At 31.3% G+C, this 25,709-nt stretch overlaps 3 protein-coding genes across 8 annotated transcripts in view; 2 read left to right on the top strand and 1 right to left on the bottom strand.

Moving 5' to 3' along the window:
* Positions 1-11,974, top strand: part of LOC148281245 (monocarboxylate transporter 13) — a 44,999-nt gene extending 33,025 nt beyond the window's left edge. For 3 of the 4 annotated variants that reach the window (XM_088226992.1, XM_088226994.1, XM_088226993.1), the window contains 2 exons: positions 8,320-8,485; positions 11,265-11,974. In XM_088226992.1, the coding sequence (XP_088083118.1) occupies positions 8,320-8,485; positions 11,265-11,590 (492 nt within the window). In that variant the 3' untranslated portion in view covers positions 11,591-11,974. Of the gene's footprint in view, positions 1-5,597; positions 5,833-8,319; positions 8,486-11,264 lie in introns of those variants that run through there. The other variant, XM_088226996.1, reaches the window with a different exon arrangement.
* On the bottom strand, positions 4,226-7,407 carry LOC148281246 (trypsin-7-like). 3 transcript variants are annotated; one of them, XM_088226999.1, is made up of 4 exons: positions 6,971-7,407; positions 5,858-6,053; positions 4,896-5,145; positions 4,226-4,627 (listed from the first exon to the last, which is right to left on the bottom strand). In XM_088226999.1, the coding sequence occupies exons 2-4, from the start codon at positions 5,947-5,949 to the stop codon at positions 4,322-4,324; spliced, it is 648 nt and encodes a 215-aa protein (XP_088083125.1). In that variant the 5' UTR covers positions 5,950-6,053; positions 6,971-7,407; the 3' UTR covers positions 4,226-4,321. The 3 variants fall into 3 exon arrangements, with proteins under 3 accessions (XP_088083125.1, XP_088083124.1, XP_088083123.1); XM_088226998.1 differs by lacking the exon at positions 6,971-7,407 and adding an exon at positions 6,787-6,934; XM_088226997.1 differs by lacking the exon at positions 6,971-7,407 and adding an exon at positions 6,574-6,657.
* Positions 11,975-16,500: 4,526 nt separating the features above from the next.
* On the top strand, positions 16,501-25,487 carry LOC148281244 (UDP-glycosyltransferase UGT5-like). Its single transcript, XM_088227017.1, has 5 exons — positions 16,501-16,510; positions 19,177-19,976; positions 22,472-22,694; positions 24,020-24,239; positions 25,014-25,487. The coding sequence occupies exons 1-5, from the start codon at positions 16,501-16,503 to the stop codon at positions 25,282-25,284; spliced, it is 1,524 nt and encodes a 507-aa protein (XP_088083143.1). The 3' UTR covers positions 25,285-25,487.
* Positions 25,488-25,709: the final 222 nt, after the last annotated feature.

Genomic DNA, 25,709 nt, shown 5'->3' with positions numbered 1-25,709 from the left:
GGTTATTATTTTCGATATTTTAATATTTTTTGACTCCAAAGCCTTTTACATAAGTCACCAAAAGATAATCACCTATAGTCAGGTATGTAGCAACGTTTATTTAAATGTGTCAATCAAAACATTAATTTCATCAAGTCGCAGTGAAAGAAATGTTAGTAAGTAGATACAAGGTACACCCAAGGTTTAGCAACACTACTTCCATTTATGAGAAAGAACGTCACAAAATAATAGTTCAGTTCATACCCATAAACATTGGGCTACCTGGACAATACTTACAATTTAATTAACCAACCATTCTGCAAATTCTCTCAAATACTAGAATTTTGCAAGTATCGGTCACTATGTTATGGGGAAACCTGAGAATCTCCTATTCTTCAACCTAAGAGCTAACAAACTGAGTAAATAATCAGAAACTTTAACTAAGTCAGTATTCTAGATTGGTCTGCTAAAATCTATCAGACCGTCCAACATCACTTCTCTTTCCTTATTCAAAAAGGAACAATGCCATGACACTTGTTCGGCCGTTTGATTAACAAGAACAAAAAAGAATGGAGTCGACCCCTGAATTAACCGACAATAATTAAAATTTAGAAACGACATCTAATACATATGCACCCGCGTGAAAATTAATCTTCTGACTACCTCTTTTAATTTATTACGAGTCGCCAAACGTTGGGAAATTCCTCGCTGTAAAAAAATAGTAACAATACCTTTCTTCATCGTCATCATTCCTTTTCTCCACTGAGAGTGATCCATAAGACATTTCATTGAAACACAAATGTTGTCGTTAGCCAGATGATCAGATTGATCTGTCTTACGTTGCAAGTCCCAGTCCAGGGTTTATGAAATATTCTAGATTACCTTATTAATAAACATTTCATGACAACCATGTTGGAAATAGAACAAGAAACCTCTTTCGGGGTAGGCAAATGTGCTGATCATTGGATTGTGAAGCGGACAAACTTTTTTGTGTGAACATAAATTTGCATAAATGTTATACTGTTTCTTTTGTTAGTTATAACTAAAATCTTACGCTTAAACTTATATTTTCATATTGCGTACTCTTAAAGCGATTCGATTATCAATAAACGCTGAAAAACAAGATATACCCTGTGAAAGTGGAGAGTTTTGTTTATTTGTTAATAAACTATTAAACAAAACCAAAATTTAGAAAAAAAATTGTATATCGTATTTTCAGCGAAGTTTAGTACTTATGAAATTACTTCGCGTAGTCTCCTCGCCTTCTTTTCGGTGAGTTCTACTGATTCGTCAGTTGGAAGAACTAGTGATGTCATGCAAAGTATTTCGTTTTTATTTAAATCATTTTCATTATTTTTTTAACACATTTTCAAGAAACTTTGCCGTACAATTTAATGGTCTTATTTTTAGCACGCATAAGAATATATTTTTTATATCCACATCTCCGTAGGGCTGAGCATTTTCTATCATCTAAAATGAAACTTTAACAGGATGAGCAAAATAAATAAAACTTTGATTTCAAGTTCATGAATTTAGCCAACGAATATAATTCGTTGCGTATAATAAACCGCTATGCTGCGGTTTAGCCGGCCATTAGTTAGCTTGGTGTGTTATGCTCGTAATGTATACAAATCTGTTTCGTTTAGAACATTTAATTTAATTAATTTAATCTCTAAATTTTGCCTTCCCGACCGTTGTTCAGAATCCAAAATTTATTTCTTGTGTATCTATGTGATGTATTTAGTGTCTACACAACATTACTTAAGTAAATTATTTCACAGTCAATAAAACAATTTTTTCAATTCATTAAGGAGAGGGAGTAGTCTAGCAACCACGTGTGAGTTAGATATTTTACAAAATGCACAAATGACGTTTTTCGTATGTAGATGTATCAACAATACCTCAAGTAACACAAGGTCCATCCGGGTTTAATGTTTATGACAAACTTATTTTTTAAAAACTAAATTTGCATTTCACAGTAAATAATTATTCACCCTGTTCTTCACCCCATACATATTTTTTCAAAAAGTAACGCACGGCAAAATCAATGAAAATTATGTTGAAGTAAATGATTGGATCTTATACATTTATTTATATACTTTATGTACGGCCTAAGCTAATGACAACAGTAACATGAAGAAGCATAAATATAAGAAACTGAACAAAAAAACATAAAACTATTTAGCAAAGACAAACAAGGGAAATAAAATACTGGCATTCAATACATTCATAAACACGATAAAAATATGAGACTTCGAGCTAAACCATGCCAATATATATTCATCCCACACTGTTTTGGTGGCGAAGAGATCTACAAAAAGCCAGAAGATTTATCCCAAAAAATTCAAAGTTATGTGACGAATTGACTAATCTTAACATTCTGGACATTGGGGCATTAAAACAAAAATTGCTCATAGACGATTTAATAAATGGTAGATTTTGACTTCTGGTAACATGGTAGGAAATATGAAAAGAAATTTATTGCAACTGAGATGGGACATTACTTATAGCATTGAAATGCATATAAGGTCCATCTTAGTTGTAAAAAAAAGGATACGAAGAAATATTTACTTCTCATGAAATCGGGAATGCGTATTTATAATATGAAATATTAATTAAACATATGTTTAGTTCAGGGCCACACAGCGGCGTTTTTTCAGAAAACAAATTTGACATCTTCACAGCAATATACATAGTATACATTTTTCGTACCAAAATATACATACTCTTAAGTATAACAGTAGTAAGTAGATTTATGTTAATGTGACTACAATCATAGTAACATACAAGTACATGCTCTCCTATTAAAAATATGTTATAGTTGTATACCCTGACTACAAATTCCTGGAGAGAATTAAGGGGCAAAAGGTACCTATTGATTTAAGGACGTTTTTAGTGTTTTAATTTAAAAAACTTTACCAGCCTGTTTTCAAACGATGTTACATAACGTAATTTTTAAAAATACAAGATTAATACAAAAAATAGTGCATTTATTCGGAGGTGTCATTATTTTTATTATTTTCTAGTGAACCTGACAGACGTTGTCCTGCCCAAACGTTGGCTTGTCTGCAATTAGCTGGTTGAACAAACGTTTTTTCGTAAATAAGGACACACGTTGTTTTTTTGGACTTTCATGAGCTATTTATATATTCGTGATATGGGTTTGTTTTTCGTTTTGTCTCCTCGTGTGATTGCTTCTGTGAAACCTTGTCATACTCAAATTAAAATCGTGCAAAAATCACTACTCTAGTGCCATAATCCATGGATAAAATATGAGAATACGTGTTAATGAAGAAAAGTCACACCGCGTTTTACCCTAAGCCTTCTAAAATTATGACACTTAACTCATGCTCTACGCGAATTCAGCTAGTTTTTACCGCCAGCCGGGTTTCGACGTGGCCTTGGTATTTAATTCGAAAAAAAAAAAAAAGAAAAATGACTGATCGTGTCGTGAAAGCGTGCAAAAACTGTCCGGGTAAAAGAAAAAAGACTTTTCATCAATAAGAAGGTACCAAGGTACTTGTTTATGATTGAATTCTAAAACAAAAACAATTTATTTTCAAACATAGAATTATTTTTGAAGATTTCAAACTCTGTTCTACTTACCAACATTGGTGCATTTTGTGAAAATCCATTTTTTTTTGTTAGTTCAAATTATTTTAACCTTACAAAAAATCCATTAAAAATTAATAAATCTGAAAAAATATTAAATTAAATTGTAAGAAAATTAATCAATTTAGTATCCATGAAAAATAATTGATGTTTGTAAACGTTAAAATACAAACGTTTTCAATATAGAACAAAACAGCATCTTCTAAATTTTTCGATATTTGCATTTTGACTCAACGTATTGAAAATGTTTTATTTATAAACCTTGAGAACGTAAATTAAAAAAAATTGCAAAAAACTGTACGTAAATCTGTCAAGCTATTTTTATGAGACTAACAACGGCGATTCATTAATATAAATAAAGATTATTGTTTAAAATGTGAAAAAAATGAATAAATAAAAGTAAAACCTACATAAAATTTATATGGATTAAACAAAATTTTTACATTCTTTCAATATTGGAAGTATTTTTTATATGTTTTTTTAGTATTCACATTTCTGTTGTTGACAGTAATATTTAGTACTTTTTTTATATTCTATTTAATGTAACGGAAAATTTTCATATGAAAAATTCAAATTTTCTGGCTCACACGACAAAATATTGCGTGTGTTCTTGGTTCATTAACACGTTAAATAATTTCAAACATTTGAAAACAGTTTATTTGTATCATTTCATGTTTATAAAAAATCTAGATGCATTCAAATAATATGTCTGTCAGAACTTGATAATTTCTTAAAGGTCCCTTCCCTCTAGTTTGTTCTTGATCCAATTAACATACAAAGGTACTCTCGTATAGACTGCCGGGTATCCTGGCCGGACGCAGCCATTGCTCCAGGAAGTGATTCCCACTAGGGTCCCGTTCAGCATGAGTGGCCCTCCCGAGTCCCCGTTGCACGACCCCTTCCCGCCCTCGGGGGTCCCCGCGCACAGCATCCCCTCAGTTACATTTCCATACTGCTGATTCATATCCTTGCAGTAGTCTTGGTCTACAATGGCTATCTCTACAGATTGCAGGCTGTTTGTTCTATTGCCACCTTCCTGAAATCAAAATAAAACCTTAAATAATATGAAGTTATTATAAGAAATATTATGGAGAATCATCTGACTATACTCTGGTCTACACCCGGTGATACAGAATGTACTGTATTAGTACACTAAATGCAGCGTATATTGATCATCTGTTACAGGTAAGGTGATTAGCCCTTTACTTTAGGTACCGTCCAGGAACATAAAGTATTGCAGTTATCCCTTCCCTTATTTTTTCAAAATTATTTCTTAGTATCTTGATATAACCTTTTTAACTCACCGAAAGCCTTCCCCAACCTGTATTGATGACAGTTGCACCGACTTCAACAACCTGGTTTTGAGCTGGTAGGGGAATGGGAGAAGCTGATGAAATGTTAATTGCACTTCTTAGGAGAATCAGACCAATGTCGTTTTCTTTGGTTATTGAACTAAAAGCCTCGTGGAAAACGAGTTTGGCAGCATCAATCAGCTGTCCTCCTTCATCGTTTCTTGACGATCCAATTCTTATTGTTATATCACGCGTAAAATATCTGTTAAAAATAACGAAAAATACTTAAAAAGGAAACAAACACGATTCAAGCATTTTTAATCGCAAATGACATACTTAAATTGCCCATAGTTCACTATTGGAACGTAGTCTACCATTTTTTTGTAAGTTCTAAAGTTATGTTAGTTAAAATATGATTGTCCAGTCACCGCTCCAAGAGCACTTACGACTGCGCAGAATATGACAATGAGACAATATAACAATTTAGCGTAGTTCAAATGCGGAACGCTGCTAATATGTGTTCGCGGAGACGCGACGTTATTTTTTTTATAGTAAGATTTATTGGAATCGTTGGAGAATGAACTAAATAATAAACAAATAAAAAAAAGGTTGATTTCAATATTAGCTACAATTGCCTCCGCCACGTTTTTTTTTTAATCGTTTGACTCTCTGAGTAAGGCAATCGCTTTCATATACATATTTTTTTTTTTTTAGAAAAAATGCGCGAGAGGAACGCTCGGACCAAGTGGCACATAATGACAATGCGGGCGCGCGCGGTGGTAGGAGGAATCCATTACCCTGCGGAAATAGGCTGCCCATCTATCTCTTTAACAATATCTTAGTCGTTTATTTCTGCCCTTCCTTCACACTAGGGAATAGGTCTTATGCTGAACTTAACTAAATTTTAATCGTTATTGAAATGTATATAATAGAAAAAATACCTTACGGAATTACATAATGTATAATTAACTTACCCGCGAAGACAATGAGATGCAGTCAGTATGGTTGTTGCATTTAAAACACTGCCACCACACACGTGGGACAAATTGGCTCCACCATTGTACATAATTGACACACTCCATGGTGCTTCACTTATATCGATGGCCTCTCCGCCAACTATTTTGCCATCATTTTCTGCCAAATCCTGAAGTCGGTCTGGCAAATAAGCAGCTGAAATTAAAAGATAAAACCATTCTTAATAAAAAAAACTGTATTAGTGAAAAACAGCTTGATCTTTTAGTAAATCAAGCTTTTTTTGGTAAGAGTTAACTCTGATCTTAACAAGCATCCAAGTTGTGATACTGTTAATCTAACTTTCAAGTTCAAAGGAGATCTATCGTGCATGCATTTTAATTAATTTTAACGTAATAAAGAGTTTCTCCTTTTTTATGTGTCTAATATTTTCAAGAAATATTATACGATTAAGTCATGTTATTTCTGGTCTGGTAAGTGTATTTTAGGTTGATTTTAAATTTGTTTCCAGTGCTATTTCTCAAGTAGTTAGGTAAGGCAGTGTGGTGTTAAAGTCCATTGTATGGTATTTTTGACTATTCTACGTTTGTCTGCTTTCTAATATGGTAGTGTTATTGCTGTCGGTATTAAGAATATTTTATATAATAAAATATTGTATTTTTTCGTTCAGTTTCAATATGATTAAATCACATCCCGTTGATTTTAAAAAGCTACATACCTTGAGCTGATAAGAAAGCCACCGCCAAAACAAAAAATTTCAACATATTTATTTGACTGCTGATATTCAACTGATATACTTATAAAGTTTAATCCACGATACATACGTTAATGATAAGATTACGTTGAGGTAAAAAGATAATAAACTAAAGAATACAATAAAAATCATAACCATGTCTTGTCATTGGCATGTCAAAATAAAAATATTAATTACCTTCTCAACAGGATGTATCATTCCAAACTAAAATCATAATCTTACTCTGAAGGATTTTATGCTGGTTGAAGCGTAGGTGCTCCTACTCACTTGGATGTTGACAGAAGAAAACAATCTTAAGGGTTGAAGTGCATTTATGACATGATAAATAAAAAAGAGTAACAGAGAGAGAGTAACTGCATACATATTTTTTGTTGATTTACTTAGCACTGAACTGGACGGAACTGTATGAGGTTGTCTGAACTACATATTGTAACTGCATTGTATGAACTGAGTAATTGTAGCAGATTGATTGTGTTATCTGACTGTGTAACTATAGGTATTACTGTTTACATATTGTCCAGTGTTCATTTCACTTCATTGTGACAACGATTTTGATTTTGTGTACTACTTCCTTGGTTCTCAGTGATTTTATCAATAAGTCTAATATTTGCGCCTGTTGGCAATAATTTTTCACCCGTAATTTAGGTGTTTGAGTAATTAATTGTTTACACAGAGGACATGTGTGATCCTAAATACGATTATAGGACAGCTTACAGTGGGCATTCATTTCCGGGTGAACTTGAAATCACCAAAACTCAAAACGATTATCATTATTGTCTGTCTAGTGGAATAAACGCTTTAAAAATCGTTGGTTTATATTAAAGAAAAAAAAAAACTGAAATGACTAAATAATGCAAAAGAAAAAAAAAACGAAAAACAAGATTTACTTTTGATTTAAGCTTGTATAGGTTTATATATTTTGGTTCGTGTTGTCCAGATATTGATTAAACTTATTTTTCATGTAATAATTGTAATATTTGTGAATAATATTTATGCTACCACTTTCAATTATGTTATATCCCTACTCAACACAGGGCTTTTGGCTTCATGGAATAAGGGTTTTTTTTTTTTTTTTTTTATCAAAATATGTCCCTTTGAATAAATAAATATATAGATGCAACACTAGTTTAGCTCAAAAGTATTATTCTTTTACAAGAAAAACTAATTAAATAAATTACTTTCTGAAAGAAAAAAAAATCAAAACCAAATTAAACAATCATAATAAGCCCACTGTATTCTAAACTCTATATAGTATTAATCGATTATTGTAATTTAATGTGTATTTTTGAATACCTAAAAAAAAGTGAAACAAACTCCTCTCAACATGAATATTCTGCTCCGCAAGAGCGGTGGAAATGTTAAGTTTATAATCATATTAAATATAATATTATGTTGATTGATTTGGTGTTTATTTTGTAGAACTCCATATTTAAACTTATAATTAGAAATCAAACACTGATTTGAGCCTACTGAACATGTTCAGTAGACTCAAATCAGTGTTTGATTTCTAATTATAAGTTTTTATAATATTATGTACCTATGCATAAAAAGATAAAAACTCTTTTTGTTTAAATAAAAATACGAATTTACTTTGAAAATTCCAGTTATTATTTATTTGATTATTTTAAAAAATGTATCAACTAATAGAAAGCGGGTGATTACAAATTACGTCGTATTTGTAATGACTATTTCACTCTTTTATGATTTCAGCAACAAATAGGATTTGATCGCCAACAAACAGCTATGTGTATGTCAGCCATGGCAGCGACTGATATTGTTGGAAGAATTATCATACCAACTATAACAGATAAATACAAAATCTCCAGTAGGCTCTCCCTGTTATTTGGTTGTTTTACTCTTATTTTTTCTAGACAAAGTAAGTACTGACTATCTAAATCATATTTATTCCTTGTCCGGCCGGATAAAAAATCAAATTTCACGTTTGAAATAGAACCAAAATCCTGAGCGTGTGCCATTGACTCGATGGGTACCCCCAGGTAAAAATCCTGAATAAGGAAATCGAGTGGAGACAAGTCCGCCTCGTACTGTAGTTGTTGGCACGTTTGCCAACTACGCTTGAGGCTATGAGATCGATTCCTGGGAAGATTGATGCAATATTGATTAGTAAGGTTGTTGTACATTGCAATATTTTATATTCCTGGTCTAGTGCCGAAGTGAAAGGCTGATCACCTTGTCTTCGTGCAGTTCCCTGTGCAGCATTAAGTGGAAACTATGATGATTATTAAAATAGGTGTATTTGTAGTTTGTTTTAATATCGGGGATTATTGACATAGGGAGCTGAATATTGTTAATGGCCGGTCACCTTAGCTACCACTTACTACCTTTTCTTAAAACTTCTAATAATTGTTATTTATTATATAAATAAAACACGAGTGATACTTTAATCCACAAATTTGGAATATCCAGTGATCCAGTGTAATAGCATTATATCAATTCATTAGTTAACCCATAGAAAATTTGTTGATAATGATCCTTAAGATAAAAATAACTTTATTTAATTTACTTACATATAACTTTGAATTATGTATCCTTACCTCTGTTCTGTATAAATACATTTAACTTTTTTATAAAGATACCAGTCTCGAAGATGTCGCGAAAGCGACGAAACCGGTCACTGGATAATCCAAATTTGTGGATTAAAGTATCACCCGTGTTTTATTTATATAATAAATTACAATGAACTTCCATCAAGAATTTTCACCTACAAACTTAAATGTTTTCTAATAATTGTCATTGTAAAAATGAATTTTTATGAAAAATTCGGAAAACAAATCGCTTTATTAGGAATTGTTTTACGTTTAATTAAATTTCTTTCAATGTGATAATTTTTTTTTTGATGAAACCCTTAAAATTATTTCTTTGTTAACTGTTCTGGCCCTAAGTTTATATGAATTCGACAAATATTTGCATTGCATAGCGTTATGCAGTTGTCAACGTATTATTTATTCAATAAGTGGCTATGATGTAACACAAGTCTACAAAACTTGATATATCTCTTTTCTTTATCTAAATCATGAAATTATATTTTTTGTCAGCTTTAAATTGACATTTTCACATTGGATTAAGAAGTAAAATTCACATAAATATATAAATGATTTCAAATTTTAAAATATTTATATTTGCGATATTCACAATAACTATACGAATAGAAGTGATATCAATACCACAAAAAAACTTTTGAAAACACGAAAATAGAACTTATAACAAAGAAGGAAAGAAGACAACGCTGTTCTGTGCCCGGTGTTTGCGTAAAAGAGACAAAAACGAAAGAAATAATTAATTCAATCAGTCAGTAGGCGAGAGTGCACGCTAGTCATATGAACGGCGTATTTATGATGTTCAATATATTTTGCCATAAAAGGCCAAAATGACACTTTTTTTTTGGTGTGGTTAGTGTCATGAATTTCAGAATATTTTATCTTGTGTGCTTGTGTTAAGACAATTTAACATTGCCGCGTATAAACGGATTTTGTAGCATAGATTTTTGAGCTTTTTGGCATATTTTAGTTTCCATCAAAAATAACGAGCGGTTTTTTGGATATTTTGATATCAAACAAATTTTTGAACATTCTTCTTCTACGAGTATATAGGTACGTGTAAATGATTTTTATAGAGGAGATTTTAAGATTAAAATATTACAACAGAGATGAAAAACATTTTATTGAAGAAAATATGGAAGTCTTCACAGGACTTATCACTGGCTGCTTTTAGTAGCCACTTTACACACTACCTCAGAGACAGACGGATGCAAATCCAGAATTTGATAAAATGACATTTCGATTTTTTTATCCAGTTTATGATCAGGCCCATTAATTTTGAAGCAATGTAAGACTTATAATGAAAGAACCAATGTATTAAGATACTAAACATACAAATCAATGCTATAAATTATCAGCAATCACTTAGAAAAAGTAGATTCTTTAGGCTTCAGTTAAACATTACATTTGGATCCGTCTGCCTTTGATGTACATAAATAATTTACCTTTTTTTTAGCTTCTTTATTTTTTTGTTATTTGTTTGTCGAGTTTTATAAAGTAAAATAGCCTTATTAATGTATACTAATCTTTATTAATGTATACTAAAATATATGGATTTTCAAACGTAGGTGAAATGGTGAATGTTGTGTGTAAAATGCTCAATTAAACCAGCCATTGACAGGTCCTCCATATTTCATTCTGATAGATATTCCTCCTCTCTATTGTAATATGTTGATATTTAACTATTATAGATATTACTCGTAAATATACCCTTTACAAAAAGATACTGACTAATACTGACATTAGTCAGTTGACGTTGATGTTTTAAAATTTTACAAAATAAGTAGGTATTTTATATTTACTGAGTTTTTAAATTTTGATTCCCACAAATGATTGAAGATGTTAGTGAATAAAGGCGTCATGTTGCAAAATTTTAAAAATTTATTATTTCGCACAGATGAAAATTTAATGTACAGCCCTTTCGCATGAAGCCAGCAGTGAATAAAGTTACATTATCAATAAGTATAAAGGTGTTCAAAACTTCAACCCCAGATATCTCTGCCTTTTCTTTTTGTCACAAAACACTTTTAACCACTCATGTTTTCAGTAGTTGTCTGTGGAGTAGGCTTTTTTCAAAGCTGACTGTTTCATTTTCAGTTTTGTGCCTGCAGACGAGATACATCGCCATAATAATTGCCTCTGGTCTTTGCGGTTTCTTCAGATCGAGCATAGTCGTTAACCAGAACCTGGTAGTAGCTGAATATTGCAAGGAAGATGAGTCCAAACTTCCTGCGGCCCTTGGTCTAAATATGGTGATGAAGGGAATTGCTGTCATCAGTTTAGGTCAACTCCTTGGCTGGGTGAGAGATTTCACTGGCAGCTACTTCATGTGCATCTACGCCCAAAACTTTCTTCTTGGACTAGTCATTGTAATGTGGACTCCTGAACTTCTTTATAAGTACATTAAAGATAAGAAAAGATGACAAGAACTTTTTTTATATTATATTAGTAATAGGTATAATACTTATGTGAAATATGTTAGAATAGTATATTATGATTATTTAAGGTCGTAATTAATGTAACATACATTAAAACATTCCAATACCCTGTACACGACCATTATTAGGACTGTATTGGCGTATATATGTGAAGCACTGACCTTGTTAGTATGGTCCGCTAAGATACTGGACATATTTGAAAGGAGAGTTCTTCGCCAAATCTGCGGTCCCGTGCAGATGCGTGCGGTAGAGTTTTTGAATAGGGAAGTAGTCACTTGGGTAAAATATGCTAAAATTGCTAACTTAGTAATTCGATTTAAGTACTCTGATATAAACTTAAAAAAAACATTTCTTAACATAATTTTATCATCAAATATTATGGTACTATCGTGAATACTGATATAAGTACAACATTTATAATAAAACAGTCACAGTTTACGAAAAATAAACATTTATTGATTTGTAAAAATTGCTTCCACAGAGCTACTAAAGATCTTAATTTGCGCATGCGCGGACTGAATTCAGTACTGTGCAACCGTTTTATTAGAACCAACAGACTTACAGCATCTCATTTCTCAATTGAACGGAGGGTAGTGAATTTTACTTTAGTCCGCGCATAACTGCGCAGGCGAAAAGTTGTGTGTGAGTTTTGTAGCAATTTTTTAGAAGTTATTAAAGAATAAACGTAGAATCTATCTCAGATCGCTACAATTCAGAACAAGCATTTTTTTTAAAATGTGGTTAATTATTATATCTACAAAAATATATATTGATTGATTTGAAGTCAAAATTTTTCAAAAAGTATTGGTTCCATCCAATCTAAGGATGGACCGCACAAGGTTCCGTGATAGATGAAGAAAAGTGGCGCATTAGGCAAAATGCCAAATTGTACAGCATATATGAAACTCCTAGTATCTCAATACACATTAAACTGCCTGGATTGCAAATTGAAAAATGGCTGCTGAGGACAGCCGGAGTTGGAGGAAAAAGTTGAAGGAGGCCAAGGCTCGATTTGGGCTCGTCATGGAAGAAGAAATAGTTCTAACGATAAAACAGTTTTCTATTTTGTCGATTATTTAGGAGTACTCAATTTGAATTTACAAAAGTCCTATTTGAACGATTTCAAAGTGTTGGTAGTTTTTATTTAATTAAAACCGAATTTATCTAAAAGAAAAAACAAATTACAGTGGATTGAAAAAAAAAAAAAATACTTCGTTGTATACTACAATTAATTCCAGAACAAAACACAGAAACCTAAGAAATATTCATTGTTAATCTGCGCTATAACAAAAATGACGTTTCAATTAGAGATATGTTTTTCATCATAGTAAGTAGATAGTCAGGAAAAAATATTGATGCAACCATCGAAATATTAATACACATAGACGCGCCCTGACCCCTTAAAAATGATGACACTTAACTGAAGCCTAAACGCTCAGTAATGCTCAACCCATATTTACCAGCCTTGGCATTGAGCTTGACATTTTGAATCGAAACCAAAATGCCGGTTTGTGTAATGAAAACGGGTAAAAATTGTTTCAGTGAACATTGCAAAAATAAAAGTGTAACTTTTTATAGGGAAAAATTTGTTTATAAGTTTTAAATAATCAATATCCAAAAAATATACAAATCTGTAAATAATCAATATCCAAATATAAAAAGTATCTATTTTTAATGTCAAAATACGCATTGCAGCACCAAAACTAAGTTCTCTTCTCAAACAGGGTTGTACTTGCAGGAATACGGTTTTAAAAATATAATAAATGTGAGATAATATTAATTAAACATTTTGCAACATCCAACTAAAAGAAATAAATACTCGTAGAATTTTAGGATATAATCTGGATCCGTCAAAAACGAATGTTGTTTGGAAACATTTAAAAACAAACCTTTTTTGGTGAAAAAACAAAGATGGGTAATAACATATTACAACAGAGATGAGAACATTTAAGAGAAGGTAATATATAAGTCTAGGCATCTACAAGGCTTACAACCTGTCAATGGCTGGTTTAAGTGGCCACTTTACACACTGTGTAACATTCAACCAAACCACTCAAACTGTATCTCGATTGGTTGAAAGTTTGCTTTTAACAATAATTCTACCAAAGCATTTATATTTTCTACTGGAAATTTTAAGAAAAAAAAAAATCATAATAAGGTTAAATAAATTACCAGGTTAAATTTCGCTTACCGATATTCTTCCCCACCCGGTGCTCGAGGCCACAACACCATCAGTTACCAATTGACCTTGACGTGGTAGAGGAACTGGAGAAGCTGATATGAATAGAATTTTTCAAAAAAACTAGTCCAGTATCATTTACATGGGTAGTATAACTATATTTCTCGTGATAAATTAGTCTTACTGGATCAATGAGTTGTCCTCCGGCTTCGTTGTTTGCTGAACCAACTCTGATACGATATTCGTAAGGCATGTATCTGAAAAAAAAATGCAACACTTGTTTACTGGTTACAATAAAACAAAATTACATTATGTTGGTCCATACATTTACCTAGGTCTAAATAACCTAGCGAATTTATATTTGATTGATCATCTAAATGGTGTTTTATTTATATCCCGTGCTTTCTTTTTCCATCCTTTCTGTCTACCTTAACAATTAAGTTATTAAATAATTATCAGTTCTTCTACAATAGCCTTATTTTGTTTGCGGTCTTTTCTTTCCTTTTCTTCACGTATCGTGCCATTCCTTATTATCCACACTTTTTTCCTATACTCTTATCTTGCCATACTAAAATATTTTCTTTAGATTACCAAATAATAATTGCCACGTTATAAACGTGAGATTTAATTATCTTGTATTGTGATTAAGTCGGCTTCGTGGTGTAGAGGTCAGCAGTTCGATTCCCGACGAAATGTGTTTTTACACAAGAATATTTCATAGTCCATGAACTGGCACCTGAGCCGTTAGACTGATCATCTTACTTTCATGTAAAATAAAACAAGTTCAAGATATGATACGATTAGTGTACCAATGCAGTATCCTATACTCCGTTAGGTGTGGAAAGGAAATAATGTATAAATGAATTACTACCAACTCAGATACGTTAATCTCAATAAATCCCTTGTTCGTATTGTAAAATATATCTCAGTTGCATCAAGCTGAACTTTATTGTTTTTTAAATTGTTTTATTTTATTTTTTTACTTACCCTTGAACGCAACGTGCTGCAGTTAATATTCGAGTTGAAGACAAGATACTTCCACCGCAAGCATGCACCAAAGCATCAGTTATACCATTGATTAATAGAATTGATGCACTCCATGGTGATTCTGATAAATCAATTGCATGTCCTCCGATTATTCTTCCATCTACTTTTGGAATAGGTGGAAGACTATTTGACGCTGGAAGTACTGAAGCTGGATTGGAAAGAAATATGAACTAGTTTTACATGGAAATAACACAAATACTTGATATTTGTGTTTTTTTGTTTGTTCTCTGAGTAAAACGCTACAAAAATGATAAATTTTGATAAAAATGGACTTCTTCAAACTGTCACAAGTTTTTGCTAATCGACTTACTAACAAAAACATTCCGGTTATAGATAGGATTCCGGTTTCCCAAAAGCCAATTTACCAGTCACCGAGAACAAATAGTACCGTCACGGGCGAAGTAAAATTACAAAAATTTAAAAGATCATAGCAATGAAAATACGATTTATAAATTTTTATTTTTAAAAATTTTGGCTTAGTTTGTTTATAGCCTAAAAACAACTATTATTATAAAACAAATGCCAACTGTACTTTTTAAATGTTTATTATTATGTGCAAGCCTATCTCTAAATTAAAATAAAACAGCTGTTATTTTTCATGAATAAGTTTTTTTTATGTATTTTTTTTTGTTTTTTAGTACAAATTTATGACCAATAATTGTTTTGACGAGTCTGTTTTTTGGTTGGTTGGAGAATATTGCTTTTAGCAATAAGTCCGCCAAATAACTTTTTCTTTAAACCTAAAGTTTTAAAATAAAAATAAAATATTTTTTTGAAAAACTGCTCAATTTTCTTATTCCTTTATTACGAAAGAAAAATCAATTTAACATATTGTGATTTACTCACCTTTTACTAAAAGCAAATTGGCAAGTACTAATAATTTAAACATTTTTGCAATATGTACTAATACAATTCTTTTAGTAATATATTTATTTGTATATAATCTCATGGGTAAACATATTTTTAAGTGTTAAAAAATAATTCACTCAATATTTCTTGTTTTGAAAAATAATTAGGGATCACTTAAAAACAAGATAAGATAATACAAATAATGATTACAATATATAATTAATGAGTGATTAATCATTTTATTTTAGTATTTTCACATAATAAGCATTACTTTTTCTAAAAATATCTTGATATTTTATTTATATATCAGATTTGATTCCCTGTGTCAACGTAAACTTGTAGGTAATATTTATTTGGTGAACTTTTCCGAAAAGGACTTTATTCAAGTAAATACTGTATTTTTGTTTATAAAACACTAATGTTTGTAAGTTTAAGTTATTTCTCGGAATTCCTAGTAATTTATTGTAGAAAAAAAATACGTGTGATTGTCAAGTTTATAAATTTCCGAAGATAATAGAGAAATTAGTCTTAAAGACGTCGAAAGAACACTTTAAACGGCCACTGATCATCCCAAATTTCTAATTTAAGTATCTCTCATCTTTTATTTCTGTAAAAATTACAACGAATTTTCACCAAGAACTTTCACTTATTCATTTTGAAATTGCATAATAATTACTTATTATTTCAATATAATTTCAGTAATATCTTATTTTAAAAATATTTGCTCGTTTCAATTAAGTCATGGTAGGAACATGTAATTTCTTAATCGTATAAAATTGTCATGTTTGTTAGTGAAAATTCTTTGCGGAAGTTCATTGTAATGTGTGTATGTAAGTCCTTGATAGATTGAATAAAATTGCTTGACCGATTTGTGAGCAGTTTTCAGCAAAATGATGATCTTTGCCATGAAAATATTTAAAGCTTTTAAAATTTTCTAAAAAAAGAAATATGGCACTCTAAATTTTAACTATCGGTGTGTCTCAATAGCTTAGCTTTATTGATGAATAGTTTACTATGGGAACTAGAACCATCCAAAAACCCATAAAAACGTTAAGTTTTATATGCGGTCTTCGGGCGCACGGTATACAAATTTCGTAACTATTTTTGCAAAACACAAAACATACTAATACATCAAATTAGACTTTGATACTCTGTTAAAAAAATAACAAAATCGATTCAGTTTGGAGGTGCAAAAAATGGGACAGCGAAATGTCATTTTTGTCTTTTTTATTTAGACATAAAGAGTCCGAGATGCAGTTGTCTTTTTTGTATAATATCGGGAAGGCATGTTTAAGACATGGCATGGGCTTACCAAAGGCTGCCTATTAGCATGGGCCGCCTTTGGTAAGCTCTCATATATCCTGAAATCTCCGAAGTATTCACATTACTTAAAGAAGAAACTTTTTGAAGCTTGTGTTCTCCTTGTACTGACATATGGCTGTGAAACTTTTGTGTTCACGAAAAAAAATTTACACAAATTATCAGTGACACAGAGAGCCATGGAAAGGAAAATGCTGGGTATTTCGTTGAGAGACAGAAAAACCAATACATGGATTAGAGCGAGAACAAAGATCGCCGATGTGGTCCATAGAGCTGCCAACCAGAAATGGAGCTGGGCTGGTCATATAGCCAGAATCACAGACTCTAGATGGACCAAAAAAGTCCTGGAATGGCGACCCAGAACGGGTAGAAGAAGTGTCGGCAGACCTCAGACAAGATGGTCTGATGACATAAGACGAGTTGCAGGAAGTGGTTGGATGTGGTTGGCTCAGGATAGGGAAATATGGATACTAAAGGGGGAGGCCTATGTTCAACATTGGACAAGAGACGGCTGACGATGATGATGATGATGATGATGTTTAAGACAGTGACAGAGAAACAATTTTCAAACACATCTTCATCGAAATTTCCTGTCGCCGCATATCCTCGCAGTTCATGTAATCTATTACAATGTATATACGTATCTTATTTTCACTAAATACTATAAATGATATCAAACGTTCGATTGTGTTCATTTAATATATATGTACTCAAATCTAGCAATAGCAAAAACTTGCCGGCTTCAGCTCGTTTATTGAAGAAATGAAAGACGAGTGATACTTAAATACACAAATTTGCAATAACCAATAACCGGTTTCATTTCTTTCGCGACATCTTCTAGACTGCTACCATTATTATAAAATTCAATGTATTTATACAAAAACAGTATGGATTCATAATTACCAAATTTAATTATGTTTATTATTAATATTTAAAACATTAACTTTGTGGTCAAATTTTAATAAATGTTAATAAATATTTGTGTATAAACCACTTACCGACTTTTTTATGTCTACCGGTTTCGAGACGTACCCGTCTCTTTGTCGGGACACCAATTGCACTAAGATGCAAACCAACATGCAAAACCCACTATACACTTCACCATAGTTGTGGCACAAAAATATAAAACCAACACGACATACATTTTATTAGCACATGCACTGATTAGGACAAACATGCACTGATTTGGACAAACATGCACTGATTAATTATGAAAATATTATTTTGTTTGAGAAATAATGAAAAAAGAAGAGGGGATAGACGGAGGAGATAATCTTAATAGGTTTAATAGGGTGACTATTACAGCGGAACATCGTATAAAGGACTTTTTTTGTTTGATTACTGATCAAAGGAACATTATTTTTTACAGCTTTCCTTATGTGAAATATGTCCATATTATTTACTTTTAACCCTTTATTATTTGCATGTAAGATTTTAAAGCCTGTATTTTTATAAAAGTTATGATTTAAATTGATTAATTGGTGTCCTGACAAAGAGACGGGTACGTCTCGAATAAGGTGGAATGTTGGAATGTTTTTGACTCAAATGATGAACAATAAATACACTAGTTTTTTTTCTGTACAAACAAGAATCTAATTATGTATTTGACCAGTTTTTGTGATTTTCAAAGTACCGTAAGATCTTTCTAGTGCTGTGGGGTGTTTTCTGTAAATTGAGAAATGCCGTTTTTGTGATCGACACCTTTTTTAGAAGGTGATTAATACAGATTTTTGTACGAAAGTGGTCTGCCTGTTTTTAGCAGAACATAGAATTGACCCAATAACATCAAAATCTATTTTTTTCTAAATTGTGGACTGCTGTCTGCATAACTACATTCAATTGTTGAATATTTCATGAATTATATTTTCGTAAATTTCACTTTTTTTCGCAAGAGCTGTTTCTTCTTTCTAGCCACCCGATGACAAATGATAATTTACATATAATGATGTAATTTTAAAAAAAATATCATAAAAACAATAATTTATGCATGTTTTGTGGGTCCCAAGTACAATGAATATTTAATTAATTTCAAACGATTATGATGATTTGTCTTTTGAAATAGTTCAGTGGTTAAGTTTTGTTGTTGTGCGGTAGTGACGTTATTGTTTTAGTCAAAAAATTAAAATAAAAGAGAATATGAATTTGTTTCGAAAATTGATTGTATTATCAGTAATAGTAAGTTTGTGCGATGGAGCGAGAATCCTGGGCATATTTCCAGCGCCATCTATAAGTCACCAAATAGTGTTTAGGGAACTGATGCAGGCTCTAGTGAGAAAAGGACACCATGTCGTGGTGATGACCCCAGATCCTGTAAAATATACAGATCCAGTGTATGAAAATTTCACCCAAATAGATGTTCGCAATGTTTCCTATTCTAGCAATATCTTTGCTAACGTAAACTACGTTAAATACAAATTGGAAAGACAATCACCTTTGGAACTTGTGAATTTTCTTTTTTCACTTTCGCTGAAATTGGTCGATGCGCAATTATCTTTACCAGAAATGCAAAAACTAATACACGATCCGAATGAAAAGTTCGATCTGTGCATAATTCAACATGTCCCTACGTCTATGATAGCCTTCAAAGATCGATTTAATTGTTCTTTGATCACTATGTCATCTTCTGGAGGATTTATCAATAACTTTATGGCATTCGGTTCACCGACACATCCGCTTTTATATCCGGAAACTATGTGTCCTTATCTCATGGACGAACTTACTTTTGTGCAAAAGGTTCATCTCACTGTTATGCAGTTGGCAACTATTTACGTGCATTTCTGGGTGATTTTACCGGGTTACGATAAATTAGCCAGGAAACACTTTGGGAAAAATATGCGATACCTTCACGACATTGAAAAGGATGCCGATTTGTGGCTTATGAATGTTCACCCAATATTAGCTGGAATTCGTCCATTGGTACCTAATATAGTAACCTTAGGCAGCATGCACATCAAACCTTCAAAACCTTTACCACATGTAAGTTAAAATTAATATTTCATTTCTTTCCGTTTAAAGAATATTATGAGCTTATTATAAACCACAAAGGTTTGACTTTAAAAACAAAAACGCGTTGTTTAATGTTGAAAATGTTTTTTTTATAAATTTTTCACTAGTGACTGGGTCTTTTGGTAACTAATATTGTGAGACAGTTTTTCAGATTAAAGTATGGTCTAAAATTAATAAACTTTTTATCCTCTTAATATTATAATCCATCCCCATCATGAAATTTCAGTCAAAAGAATCAATCTATCACATAGTTTGTTGTTTTTTTTGTTCTTATTTTGCAATAATTTAGGTCCTTAGCAAAATAAAAGGACTAAATATCTTTAAAAATATTTTTTAAAACCACATTTGAGAATTTATTTTGACAGGTTTACATGTTTAATTTTTTAATATAAAAAAATAATATTTTATTAAACTTCAATAAAAAAAAAAAACCCTTACAGTCCCAAATACCAAATACTCCTGTGATAATTAAAATCGACGTGCTGGACAAATAGGAACCAAATAGAGAAATTAGGAACTAAGAAATAATTAGAAACACAGTTTAAAGCTTCATTCTCGAATTAATTTTCTTTTGCAAACATCGCAAACAGAGCTTTTGCTATCATAATGCGTACCATCAGTAATATTTTTCTTGTGCAATCAGTTAAGAAAAACTACGCACCTTATTCAATTTTTTTTAGGGAACTTTCAAATTTTAAATGAAAAATCAATTTCTTTTTTTTCTCAATTAATTTTACTGAGGTACATGATAAAATTTGTGTGGGTATTTTTATTTTATGATTTAGAATGAATTGTTTTAGCAGGAATGCCAAAAACATTCCTCTGAGTACTAAAATTTTTGAACTTTGATCAGTTGGAATGCTGTAATTTAATTTTAGTTTTTCGATCTGTTTAAAAAATTATTTACCTATAACGAGTTAAAGGCGTGCATACTGTAAAGTGAAGTAGCTCCTGAAATTTTAAAGTTCATTCAAAAACGTCTGGCGCGATACCAGTCTTTGCCAGCCGTTAGCTTTTCTGAATTAAAATTGAATTTTGGGTTTTCAAAAAACTTGCTGTTATCGCATAAAAATACTTGTGAGTGACCTTCGATCTTCTTTATTCTTATTACAAATTGCATGGTAACCTTTTTTGACCCACAAAACTTTTCTTTGTACCTGTTACAATGATGTCTTGTTTTTTTCGTTGTTTTTGGTACTGGATAATTGACGAAAGCTAACCGTAGCTGATTTTTTCATTTTTAATGTCATCAATAATTAGACGAAAGTTTCTAGGACTGGACTTAAAATAGGGATAGTAAATTAATAAACAATTTTTAGATTTCAACAAAACAGGTTAATTCGAGGTAATTAAAAGCGTTTTTAATTACTTTTAAAAGGCAAATAGATAAAATATCCATAACATAAACACGTGTTGACTTACAGTTAATACTTATTGTATGTTAAATAAGTTTTTAACATATGTATAACATAAAACAATTTAGAATTTAGATAGAAATATGTACATAGTAAACAAACATATTTTCATTGAATTTTGTAAACCACTGAAATTTATTTTTTTTTTTTTATCAACGAATAATATTACAATATAAAGATGGTTTAAAACATTTTTAAAGCATAAAAAAAGCGTTGACAAACATAAGGGACATTGAGACAAGATCTGGACTTATTATTAAGTACTCGTTTAAATCGGACTAAACTTAAACCAAAAAAGTCTAGATCTTGTCATGAGTTAACAACACGACAAAGACGGATCATTGGAGAATTAAGGCCATAGTTTAATTTATGCTGATCGATGAACAGTACTTCATTGTTTCTCAACCTACGAGTCGGAATATGGAATATTACCTATCTCAGTAATGATGGCACATCGATTATACCAATTATCCCGAACATTTATTATATGGAGTCAATATTAGTTCTACGTTTTTGTAGACTGAAATATTTGACATTGACAAATTAACGACAACATTAAATAAAACTTAAACGAACTTATCATAGAGAGTACATGCGCTAACCTCTACCGTTTAAAAATGTTTTTCTTCCTAATGTTTTAATTACTGTGAAATGTGCGAGAGCTAGATGCGGTAGAGTGGGGGAAAATATGACTTATTGAACAATTTCCAATTACTCGCTGTACCCAATTTTCCTAGTTTTCCCTATATAACACAATAATTTGTTATGTCTTCCACCAGTCAGACGATGTCGGTCACAAAAGAACCCGATCACTAGTGAAAATGAAAAAAAAAGTTGAAAAAAAATATATATTGTCATTATAAAAACCCGTTGAAGATATTTTTGTTTATTTTTTTCAAAAAGACGCAGTTTTTTACGTGTTAAGTTATGCACCCAAAACAAGGTTTTTTTTAAACAAATATACTGTGACCATTATTTTTTCTTTTCAATTAGATTTCTTATGAATCGATGATCTGTTTTAATTACTTCGCCGGTAAATCTTATTTTTAGGCATTAAAACAAATTTTGGACGATTCAAAACACGGTGCGGTATACTTCAGTCTTGGGAGTAATGTTAAGTCTAACCATCTTCCTGAAAAATACAGGGAAATGTTTCTAAATGGATTCAGGGAAATTCCATACACTGTATTATGGAAATGGGAGAATGATACTCTACCGAATAAACCTGCTAATGTTATCGTTTCTAAATGGTTTCCCCAAAATGATATTTTAAGTAAGTACAAAAACATTAATTTTACCTACATGTAACTTACGCTCCGAAAAGATACACAAATATAATGAATGCTTTACGTAGTATGAGAAATAAAGTTCAGTCTTCATAAATTAGCACTACCTTTATAAATTAATAGCAGAATCAAGTAAAAGCTCTCAATTCTATTAGACATATTTTTTTGTGAGTTTTATAATTACCATAAGTTTCTGATTAATGTTATAACCCATAAGATATTATTATGTCTATTTAAATAACGTATTATTTCATTTGATATTTTTCAAATTATTAAGGGGTTTATTATTTTGGTTACGAAAATATAAACAACTTAAATCTTCTCTTAAATGTTGAGATATTGCTTTATTTATAATATGTCTTCTTCTTCTTCAGCTTTCTTTCCTCCGCTGCTGGATAAAGACCTCTTCCATATTCTTCAATTTTTCTCAGTCAGTTGCTGCTTGCAGTTTTCCGACGCCTCGCTTATTCTTCCTAGGTCTCCATCTTAAAATTTAAGCGGTCCATCTCGTGAAGTCTTGTATCACAACATATCCTGCCCATTGCCAGTTCAGTCCTGCTTCGCGATCCATAAAATCCGTTATTTTGGTTCTGTTCCTATTTTTTTTACTTCTTATTTTGTCTCTTAGGCTTATAACAAGCATGGATCTTTCTATGGATCGCTGTGTGCATTTATGTTTTTCTTCATGTCTTTGTTTGAGGGCTACGGTCTCTAATTTTTATGTAGTCACTAGCTGTATACGTGATTCGTAGGTTTTCATTTTCAGACAAATCGGAATCTCTTTATTTTCAAGTATGCGCTTGAGTTTTCTAAAAGCTGCCCAATTATTCCTTTTCGTCGTGGCAGTTTTGCCGTTTGATGTTATTTGCCCAATTTTATCTTGTGTCCAATATATATATATTTACCTACCATTTCGAGGTTTTTATTGTTAACATTGATGATCTTGTTTTCATATAATATATAGTAACTTTAAATTAAGCTAATTATCTACTGACGAAATTTATAATTACGATATCCTGAATTGAAGAAATATAGATTATGGCCAGTAGAAAAACTAACAGAGTAATATTAACTGTCTATAAACTAATATATAATTTTTTCACACAAAATATGTATATTTGTGAAAAAAAAATGAAGTATGTACACCGGTAGCTTGTAATTACACATGTTTTAAATAAAAAAGAGTACAAATATTGTGGGGTGTAATAAGTTGTGGGGTTAACGAGTATGTTTTTTCCATATGTTATAGATTAGGGTGGTAGTTAAAAAAATGCAGTTTTAAAATTCATTAAAAATCACTCATATTTTTCAGGTCATCCAAACGTCAAGGTCTTTATTACGCAAGGCGGTCAACAATCATTGGAAGAAGCTATTCACCACAAAGTTCCATTGATTGGGATTCCTTTCTTCAGTGATCAAGATCGTAATGTGCAGTCTTTTGTCAAATTTGGCATAGGAAAGCCTTTGGATATCGTTACATTGACAGCCGATGTTTTACAAAAAGCGATAGTTGAAGTAATTAAAAATGACAGGTAATCAAATTCAATGAATTTTAATATATTTAGGAAATTGATTTTTTAAATAAATGAAAATTAACAAAATTTTCTCTTTAAATTTGAGCTTAGTTTTACATCTTTTTAACGTTCAAAATTAAAGTTTGATTAATATAAATCTTAATCAATCTAAATTCAGGTTAACATAAATACACGATAAATCAGAAATATGTCTTTTATAATGGAAGACAAACAAAAAATACTAGTTTTGGCAATAAAAGAAAATAGTATGCCGCCCGCTGTGCAACTAAATAGATAGCTTTACAGTTTTTAAACTCATGTTAGTAAAAGCAGCTGTCGTAAAATACAAATTTGCATTATTTCTTTATTAGCCGCTTCTCAATTTAAACAAATATTGCATTGCCCTCAACAATTTAAAATATGTCATTATGAGGCCGACGCGTGACGTTTAAATCAGTGTAGTTACAATTTTTAGCGCTTTACATATTTTTTTTAAATTACACTTTTTACAACATTTTCACGTCAGCACGTTTTCCTACCACACAAGAGGCTTTGGGTTCGTTATAGTCAAAATAAGATATTTATTTAAAAATGTATCCGTAAAATATTTCATAATCGACTGGCACCAGAGTTAAAAAGCTGATCATCTTTCCTTCTTGTTAAAAAAAATAATTAAGGTACGCTGCAGTTTATGTACCAATGCAGTGCCTTACTCACCATTAGGTGCAGAAGGAGAACGACAAAATAAAAATTATCTTGAAATATTACAATAGTTTATCTGTTTTTTTTTAGTTACCGAGATAATATTGCCGCTCTTCGTGAAAAGATAACTGATAACCCTCAGACTTCTATAGAAAGGGCTGTTTGGTGGACGGAGTACGTACTTCGGCATAAGGGCGCTCAACACTTACGCTCCCCTGCCACGAATATGTCTTTGGCCGATTACTTCATGCTGGACGTCATAGCCTTTTTACTGACAGTATTAGTAGCGGTCATTTTTTGTTTGTACGTATTTATAAGAGGCATTTTTCGTGCAATTTCGCCAAAGCAAAAAGACGAATAAATGGTAATTTGTATCATTAAAATATATTAACCCTCTCAGTACTAGCGTCATTCCTCAGGTATGTACACAAAGAAAAATTGTAGAATCTCGTGATTTTCTTAACCAATCTGCCCTATTTTTTGCATGTTCCTAGGCAAATAAATATTCTTAACAAATCAATATGTTTTTTTATGTTGGTTTGTACGCTTGTTCAGACGTTTGTGTTTTACAACCATTGTTTTCTTAATTTTTTTACAATGTAAAAAAACTTCACAAAAATTAATTTTTTTATACTAGTAAATACTCGTATGTTAAAATTTTTAAAATATCTTAAATTTTCATTTATTTAAGATTTTTTTACATTTTTTTATATGAAAAATATAAAACAGTAATAGGTACATGCTTTGTACCTTTATTTTACATCCTTTGAGCCCTAATTTCATTCC

This window comes from Micrasema longulum, unplaced genomic scaffold (genome assembly GCF_059751315.1).
Source record: "Micrasema longulum isolate JH-2025_06_02 unplaced genomic scaffold, ASM5975131v1 h1tg000482l, whole genome shotgun sequence".
In the NCBI taxonomy this organism is placed as follows: domain Eukaryota; kingdom Metazoa; phylum Arthropoda; class Insecta; order Trichoptera; family Brachycentridae; genus Micrasema; species Micrasema longulum.
This window is presented reverse-complemented; position numbering and strand designations above follow the sequence as displayed.

Excerpts from the sequence above, each read along its gene's own strand:
- LOC148281246 (XM_088226997.1), bottom strand. The coding sequence starts at position 6,619 with ATGTTGAAATTTTTTGTTTTGGCGGTGGCTTTCTTATCAGCTCAAG. Across the intron at positions 6,054-6,573 it reads GGCTTTCTTATCAGCTCAAG|CTGCTTATTTGCCAGACCGA; the intron begins GTATGTAGCTTT and ends TTTTAATTTCAG. Across the intron at positions 5,146-5,857 it reads GCATCTCATTGTCTTCGCGG|ATATTTTACGCGTGATATAA; the intron begins GTAAGTTAATTA and ends TATTTTTAACAG.
- LOC148281244 (XM_088227017.1), top strand. Across the intron at positions 19,977-22,471 it reads CTTCAAAACCTTTACCACAT|GCATTAAAACAAATTTTGGA; the intron begins GTAAGTTAAAAT and ends TCTTATTTTTAG. Across the intron at positions 24,240-25,013 it reads GAAGTAATTAAAAATGACAG|TTACCGAGATAATATTGCCG; the intron begins GTAATCAAATTC and ends GTTTTTTTTTAG.